Consider the following 8837-nt stretch of genomic DNA (forward strand, 5'->3'; position numbering starts at 1 on the left):
TATGCATACCTGCACTGAAGCGTATGGTGCGACTAGTATCCTTAATAGGTATTTTACCGATGTTACGTAGCAGAACTATTGTTAAAACCTATCAGGAACTATAGAACTGGTCGAGAAGTATTGAAAAAGCCTATTGTTGAATCATTGTTCAAAAGTTGAGGTGCTACACGGATGTGGAGCTCCAACACCGCACTTTTTTAAAATCTCTTAAAAATGATTCAACAATAGGCTTTTTCAATAGTTTTCAAGGAGTTCTATAGTTCCTGATAGGTTTTAACAATAGTTCTGCTACGTAACATCGGTAAAATACCTATTAAGGATACTAGTCGCACCATACGCTTCAGTGCAGGTATGCATAAGGAGCTGGTTTTCAGTGTTGTTTTCAGATTGTGTTTCAAACAGTTCCGGGGTAGTTCTCTCTAGTACTCAATGTTGGAACCATAGTTCCGCTTGGAACTATTGTTAAATAATTGGCTTTCAGTGTTGTTTTCAGATTATGTTTCAAACAGTTCCTGGATAGTTCTCTCTAGTACTCAATGTTGGGACCATAATTCCGCCTGGAACTATTGTTAAATAATGCTGGAAGCTAGCACCGCATCGCTGCACTCCTTAACGCAAGCAAGCATCAGGTGCTGGCTTTTGTCTTATTGTTAGTAAGTCTTATCGAGCTTACATTGTGCACTCGACTGTAAGATTACAAAAAAAAATATTTTGGCAATATCTGATGAACGGCCTCGTTCTAAGGGTTGCTCTAGGAACCAGGGGTAAGTTGCGGAGAACCTCTGCCAGCCATGCTACACGTTCGTGATCACGTTTAGCTCGGCTACGACGGGTCATGCATTATCGACGGAGGCGATGTCACAAAATTCTACTCCCGGACTCACTGTTACGATTTAGCACCATGTTTTTGGTATCGCCTAAAACCGTAGCATGTGCAACTCCCTACTCATTTCTGTGTGTATACTGTGTACAAGCTAACTATAAAATTGTTCCTTCGTGGTGGCGCTGATTGGCGCTGGTAGTCAACGGTATAAGCGAGAAACGGGAGTCGCACGAAACTCGGACGGAATAAAAAGGCATCGTCGATTCGTACTGATTCGTACCTTAATAGCGAGATGTGTCGGAGTATGAATTACTACAATTTGCTTAATAGCTAATAGACTCAAAATTACTGGTATGCTGCTGTGATCCATTCATGATGCCTGCGTATGTGACAATATTGCCATGTCTCATCCTGGGACTGTTAGGTAATTTCTTATTGCATTTATACCAGCCGTGATATTCACTTGTAATTATTATTTTCGTTCAGACTTAATGTCGTCTTACAATGTCTCTGCTCCTACTATATTACACGCTTTAGAATGCTGCAACGAATATAAACAACTCATACTAGTTGGAAATTCCTTGCTTGATATCAAAATATATTGCTTTTGTTGATGGCTTCATTCAATTCTTCTACATGTATTTTTAAAAATTTCTTGTCAATATTTGGTTTGTTATTGCTCCAAACAAAATCACTTCAATTTCGTATATGGTATTAAATATACGTTTTGCTCTCTTGTTTACAATATTGCAGTGTATGTAACATTTGTGTTTGGTTTTTTAATTGTACAACCTATATTGTCTTGTATGTTTCTATAAATGGATTTTATAACAAAATTTTGCAAATATACTTTCCTCATTTTATATGTGGTTGCCACATAGTTTACTCAAATTTGCTTTACTATTTAAATTTATTGTACGTCTTATTTAACTTTATACATATTTTACATTCTATTAATATTAAGTATTCAAAAATGATGCTCCAGTAAATATAGCACAACTACTTTAGATGAAACTGTGGTGTACCAGTTTCAACTAACTAGAATTAACCTTTCATATTTCAAGGCACAACCTATAGCCACGATGTTAAGGGATCAACATATTGTGAATTTTATAATGAGACAATGTGCACAGAATCACAACAAGGTTGTTCAGGTAGGGAAGAATGTGGGCCACACGATCCAGATAAACGTAACCACTGCTATGTACTTTGGCAGCGGGACAATGCAACGAAAAAGTCAACAATTAAATTAAAAGTATGGATTATATCTATTACGATGTCTATTAAATATAAAGTCATAAAATTATAATGGATTTCTAGACCTTAGTAGATAAAAACATTATATTCCAGCATATGGCCTGTATACTAATAGCACACTTTACATAATGTTGTTTTGTTGGCAATATGCTAGGATATTTGGGGTGGGGGGAGCTGTGTCTGACTATCTGGGTGTAGGGGTATCAAAAAGTCTGATAGTTAATTATAACTATAAGCATACAATTTTTCCAGGGTTGCTTCCTAGATAGTAAGGAATGCTATGATAAGACACAGTGTGTTGAAAAAAATGCAGACAGAAAAAAACAACTGTTTTTTTGTTGCTGCGATGGAAACATGTGTAATGAAAATTTCACATGGGATCCTCAACCAACTCAAGCCCCACCAGAGATTCATGGTAATGTAAAAAAAAAAGCTACGAAAACACAGAAATCTAATAAAAAATATTTCCTAAAACATGGTTATTCCTGTTACAGAATCTGAGCCAGTCCCTAATACAGAACAGCAAATGATAACACTTGTGCTATCCATATCAATACCGATGCTGCTACTCGCTTTTGTTTTACCGTTTTTATATTGGTGCTACAAGCGTCGTAAGCTTGGTTACTTCAACGAGGTTAATTTCTTAATATTCTATTACAATACTAATTATAATGAAGCATATTCTGAGTAATCAGAAAACTTTATATTGTATCAAGCAGGTACCAACATTGGAGCCCTTACCGCTACCTCAACCCTCACCAAATTTGGGTCTACGCCCAATTCAATTAGTCGAAATCAAAGCTCGAGGCCGTTTTGGCGCCGTTTGGAAAGCACAACTCAAGAACGATATTATAGCTGTAAAAGTGTTTCCGATACAAGATAAACAGTCCTGGCAAACAGAACAAGAAATCTTCAAGTTGGCCCACATGGATCATGAGGACATATTACGTTTTATTGGCGTAGAGAAGAGAGGCGACAATTTACAAGCAGAATTTTGGCTAATTACTGCGTACCACGAAAAGGGTTCGCTGTGTGATTACCTTAAGGCCAACGTGGTCACGTGGCCTGAAATGTGCCGAATAGCAGAATCTATGGCGAGGTAAGAAATCAGCCAATCATAATCTTGCATTTTAGATAGAATCAAATATGACGCATAATTAAATAAGCTGTCTATAGAGAAGATGAAATACAATCTCTTGCGTGTTCAGAGGTCTTATGCATCTGCATGAAGAAATTCCAGCGAACAAAGCAGACGGATACAAGCCAGCCGTTGCCCATCGAGACTTCAAATCCAAAAATGTTTTATTAAAAGCTGACATGAGTGCTTGCATAGCGGATTTCGGCCTCGCACTGATTTTTCATCCTGGAAAACCATGTGGGGACACGCATGGCCAGGTTAGCTCATTGCAACGGATTCTCTTTGCTGCTTCACTATGTTTGTGCAGCATTATTGTATCTTGTTTATTGTGCAGGTTGGGACTCGAAGATATATGGCGCCTGAAGTTTTAGAGGGCGCGATAAACTTTACGCGGGATTCTTTTCTGCGCATTGATATGTACGCATGCGGACTAGTGCTCTGGGAACTTGCTTCACGGTGTACCGTGCAGGACGTACGTAACGGAGAAAAAATACAGGAATAATATTACTGGCAAGCTCACCGCAGAACTAACATGTTTTCACTTAACATTCGTGTTGACAGGGACCTATCGGCGAGTACAGGTTACCTTTTGAAGAAGAAGTCGGCCTACATCCAACATTGGAGGACATGCAAGAGAGCGTCGTGCATAAAAAGGAACGGCCGCTGATCTTGGAAACTTGGCGAAAGCACGTCGTAAGTCCAAATGCATTTTATTATTTATTAATAAATATATACCCGTAAAAGGTTCTTTGATATGGAAATAAACAATTGACGGAAGAAAAAAAAAACTAGAAATGAAAGTACCGAATTATTATTTAGGGTCTTCTGTCGATTTGCGACACGATGGAAGAGTGCTGGGATCATGACGCTGAGGCGCGTCTGTCGGCGTCCTGCGTCATGGAACGTGTAGCCACCCTCAGCAGGAGCCTCGTGATGAATTCGTCAACGTTGATCCGAGTCGATATCACGAACGAGTCTCTCACCACCAAGGAGTCTATCATGTAGTTAGCCCGTATGTATTATAGCTTTAGTTGAATTGCACAACCAACCATTTCCTGTACCATAAAACTATTTGCGTTCATCAATGGGGAACATCGACGTTGTAGATATGCATGTGTCTGTCTGTGACGTGTTTCGTAGTTTCGTCATATAGTTCATCATAACATCATAGTTCTCGTGTATCTCTGCGCGAGAAATTTACGAATTTTTTACCGTTCATTATTGAATAGAAAGATATCACAAACGGCTGCGACACGCACGATTTATCAGAGACCAGACGCACGACTGATTTTATGTACGGCCTATAACAAATATTCAGATACTAGTATTTTTAATTGATTGCTTTGTATCTTCAGTAATAATGTCCGAAACGAGTGGCAAAAATATTTTGATACATGGCATAACTGAACAATTAGTATGTATTTTATACTCATAAATATCAAATCAATATGAGTTAAAGATGGTCATTGTATTTATAGACAATCGTTAGTCAGTAATTAGTAACTGTTGGCTTTGTATTTAAATGGATTAAAGATGGTGCAGATAACATCTTTAACTCATATAAATACAAGGCCAACAATCATTAATTATCAATTAAATCAATACTTTGTTGAATAACCCAACAATAATAATGTAATATGACATAAAATATTTTACTCGCTCTCGTCATGGTTACTTAAGATATAGAATAATTAAAACAGGAAATACCATTGTGTCCAAATATTTATGTAATAGACGGTATGGTTATGTGGTTTTTCTCTTTTGAAAACGATTTTTCAAAATTATATTAAAGTGTTATTTCTTTTGGTACTTTTTCATAGATATTTACGAACTGATCGTAATAACAGTTTTGTTGTTATCGAAAATAGTAATGTGAAAGTTTGGAACGATTATCAATTTGCTAAATACTCAAAGAGCCCTTAACTGTTGTTATAATTACTGTCACTCTTATCATTCCTGTTGGTAGAAGTCATACTCTTTCTTAATTCCCTTGTTATTCACAACTTTGTTATACAATTTAATGAACGAGTTAGTTAACCGTTGTGCAACTTTGCGTGATGCCATTTTATCATCGTGATAACTTTCCACTTTTATATTGCTAGTTTTATAGCCAGGAATAAACTGCTCATTAATCACGTGACTAATCGGTCGATTATCAAGATCCATTCAAGAATCTTGTTTCGCCTCGCGCGTTATACATATAATTATTGACAATTTGTAACTGTCGTATGTATTTCAAGATTATTCTCGACAAACTTGTACAGTTCACAAAGCAATTCGCAGTTTAACACGTGAAAAATGATGAATAGTCTTTATATAACCTTTATTAAAATTCGTAACATATCGTTCGCTTAAATAATCCGTTTCTCATTGAAATATTCGACTGATAAAAACACACGTACCACCACAAGTAACGCACTACAGACATCGTGACGATAATAGAAGGAAACTTTACCGCATATCCTGTAAAGAAATTCTTTGTAAATATAAAAAGAGAAAAGAAAAGAAAAAAAGGACAAAAAAGGGAGAACCCTCAAAAATCCCCACAGCCTGCAAAGTTCAAAGAATAAAAAGATTAACGTAAAACGATGAACGTGCTTTGTATGCGTGTATAAGGGTGGGAGGGTGAGGAAGGAAGTGCTACGTCTGCGAATCATCGAATCTCCAAAATGGTCGCCGTGCGGACCAGTGCGGACAATCAAAACGGCGTTTCTCTCATTATGTGAAAACTTTGTTCGAACAAAGTAAAACTACTACTACAGGTGTAAAATGAAAAAGACGCTGTTCCTCATTGGTGGCGGTGCGATCGTCTTCTGACTAACAAAAAAAAATATCGTTAAGACGATCGTCATAGTAACGTAAACGATTGAGCCGAACGAAAACCCAATATTAATGGCGGTGTATATCTCTAATGACGAAGCGAACGACGCATTGCTACGATTATTGCTGTACCGCGTCACAATGTAACGTTCGTTTATTACGATGTACCTGCTGCTGTAGACGCAATCGTTTTTGAAGAACAAACTAGTGCCACGAGGCTTTTTTTTCTTTGTTTAATCTCTGCGGTTCACTTTTTTTTTATTGGTCAGACTAGTTCACGATATCATTCCAAAATTGTTGATTACATTGGTTGTACGTACATACAGGGATCTTGCTACTAGTGCTCCTAAAACCACTAAAGTGAAAGAACGAGGAAAAGAATTTATTGTATCGTGAATGCGATGTATGAGCAATATCGTTATTGTTATCATTGGAACAATAACGGCTATTGTTGTTGCGTTGCTAGGCTACGAAAAATATACGTAATTAATTGTACGTTCGATACTTGCCAGTGAGAGGGTCTAATAATCTTTCTCGAAAATTGTAATGGGAGACGACTAATAGTAGGTAGCGAGACGTAAAGATTTCATGACAGGTTACTTCTCTCTTTATCGTTCGCTCAGATCACTTGTAACGTTTGTCGTCTCTCATGCGTTTACTTGAATTGAATTTTTGTAGTCGGCGGAATTATACGATACAACGTTCGTACGTGTCGTCTCGATAAAGTGGGTGTTGTACCGTTAACCACCCAGTATCGTTTTACCATTTATCATATCATCCTTGTTAACCGTTTATTCAATTGTCAGGCCAACGATGACAGCTCATTCTTACTATTGATTCGATTTGAAATATTCGAATAATGCACGAAAAGTCGCATGAAAACGCACGTGCTGTTACGTTTAAAAAAAAATCATCCAAGATAATGTTACACGTTATAATTTATACTTTAAGAATTACTCTAAGCTAAAGTATGTAATTACTGTAGACGTGAACGATTATAATTATTTATGGTACAACGCATTTAGCCCGTGTATTACTATGAATTGATTGATTGAGATCCCATCAGGTCTCATCCGTTATAGATTTTTCTTCTCTTTATATTTTTATTATTCATTTTCTTCCGCTATTTGCATTTTATGTTTCTTCTTGCGGAATTCTCGCTCGCCTTGCGTTACTGGGTTTTTTAACAGTGCCAAAACCAATGAAAGGAAGAAGATAGTGAACAATATATATACGCATACGACACGCGCTTATCATTTCATCTTTGTACATTCATTATTACACCTTATTGTATCGATAGGACCATCCAACAAAAAATTAATCGGGTGTACCTAAGAATAATAATAATCTGCGACGTTAACAGGTCACGCGCGAATATGATTATACACACATCAGGAATAATATCTAAATATACACAATTTTAATACCCTAACTGTTACTGGACAGCGGACTTGATATTTATGTAAAATAACCAATTTCTCAAAAGCGGCTACATCCTTTGAAAGAGATTCATTGTACCTTGAATTGCTGGCAATAACATTAATTTATGATACACACTCGCATACACACACCACGTATACTCTACTTGTATCTTTTTTTTATGTCTTTCATTGATCTTTTTTTTAGTACGCAAACCTAAAAAGAACAATACACTTACATAAGCCTATATATACGAGTCCATTATCCAGTATGACTGTTGTTATTATAATAAATAGTAACGTAAGTAATACGTAAGTCATCTGTTAAGCGATTCGTTTAATAGTTATTTTTATCAAAGATCCCAGCTATACATATATTGTATGTATTACGTTTAGATATTTGTATAATAATTAATTGGATACTTCGAACGGGCGTTCACATGGCGCACCTAGTCGAACGTAGGATCATTGTAAATAAGAAAGATAATATTAAGTAATATTAATAATTAATAATAGTATAGTAGTCCTTATGCGATATAAGACACTACAAAAAATGTATACATACCTTTTTATTTATCTCCAACGATACGTACGAGTTGCAGCTATGTAGAATGTTCCTGCGCGCGCACCTAAATATCGTTAAATAATATGAATTCAGGGTGATAGTGTCCACTACAAGCGATAATTTCATTCATTCGCTGCTCTTTGATTTTTAATGCGTTTCGTTAGGTTATAACATTCATGCTTGAGCACTCGAAATCAGTTGCTTAGGTGATTTGTGTAATTTTCTCTGATAAACCTGGGCGTTGTATTTGTGAATGTGTGAAACGATTATTTAAATACGTTCCGTTGCAAATCAAAACTGATATGTTGCTCTAGTTAAATGTTACTTAAGTGAAACGTTAAGTTGACCCAGACGTTAAATATTTGTCAATGTAATGACTGCTATTTTGTTACCCCAATAATTTTTTCATTCAAGTAATTAGGTGATTAGCTTTGTTCTGCTATCATGATAGGTTTTTGTTCATGCATGACGTGTTTGAAATTTCTCATGTTTTATAGGGTCCGGGTTTCTGTTGTCGCAAGATTCGATCGGTATAGTCTAGTGAGCTGTTGTTCTGTGGGAACATTTTAATTGGTGGAAAGAACGTTACAAATGTCAACGTTTTATGTATGTAAACATCTACATACTTACGTATCTCGCTATTTACGAATTGAATTAATAAAAGCGATAAGATGATGAATTTGTAATAAGTATGTTGTACTTTAATAGCAATTCCAGTTGTTTCTACGTTTTTCTTCCTTTCACTCAGGATCAACATAACAAAATCTGAAGAACTCTTGCTGATGCATTGTGACCTCTTGCATTGCCATTTCACTC

At 36.3% G+C, this 8837-nt stretch overlaps 1 protein-coding gene across 4 annotated transcripts; it reads left to right on the forward strand.

Annotated features, from left to right (window-relative positions):
* The first annotated feature begins 1010 nt into the window (after positions 1 to 1010).
* On the forward strand, positions 1011 to 8710 carry LOC107269068 (activin receptor type-2A). Of its 4 annotated transcripts, none has more exons than XM_025086312.1 (10): positions 1011 to 1247; positions 1888 to 2078; positions 2333 to 2495; positions 2575 to 2714; positions 2797 to 3179; positions 3289 to 3475; positions 3553 to 3690; positions 3780 to 3911; positions 4038 to 4230; positions 5835 to 8710. In XM_025086312.1, the coding sequence occupies exons 1-9, from the start codon at positions 1196 to 1198 to the stop codon at positions 4221 to 4223; spliced, it is 1572 nt and encodes a 523-aa protein (XP_024942080.1). In that variant the 5' UTR covers positions 1011 to 1195; the 3' UTR covers positions 4224 to 4230; positions 5835 to 8710. The 4 variants fall into 4 exon arrangements, with proteins under 4 accessions (XP_024942080.1, XP_015598001.1, XP_015598000.1 ...); XM_015742515.2 differs by having other exon boundaries at positions 8519 to 8710; XM_015742514.2 differs by having other exon boundaries at positions 4038 to 8710.
* Positions 8711 to 8837: the final 127 nt, after the last annotated feature.

This window comes from Cephus cinctus, unplaced genomic scaffold (assembly GCF_000341935.2).
Source record: "Cephus cinctus unplaced genomic scaffold, Ccin1 Ccin1_scaffold0597, whole genome shotgun sequence".
Lineage (NCBI taxonomy): Eukaryota > Metazoa > Arthropoda > Insecta > Hymenoptera > Cephidae > Cephus > Cephus cinctus.

What these genes read in the sequence shown, in the direction of transcription:
- LOC107269068 (XM_015742514.2), top strand. Translation starts at nt 1,196, where the DNA reads ATGATGCCTGCGTATGTGACAATATTGCCATGTCTCATCCTGGGACTG. An exon ending in TCTCATCCTGGGACTGTTAG is followed by an intron (nt 1,248 to 1,887) that starts GTAATTTCTTAT and finishes TCATATTTCAAG; the next exon opens with GCACAACCTATAGCCACGAT. An exon ending in AGCTTGGTTACTTCAACGAG is followed by an intron (nt 2,715 to 2,796) that starts GTTAATTTCTTA and finishes TATTGTATCAAG; the next exon opens with CAGGTACCAACATTGGAGCC.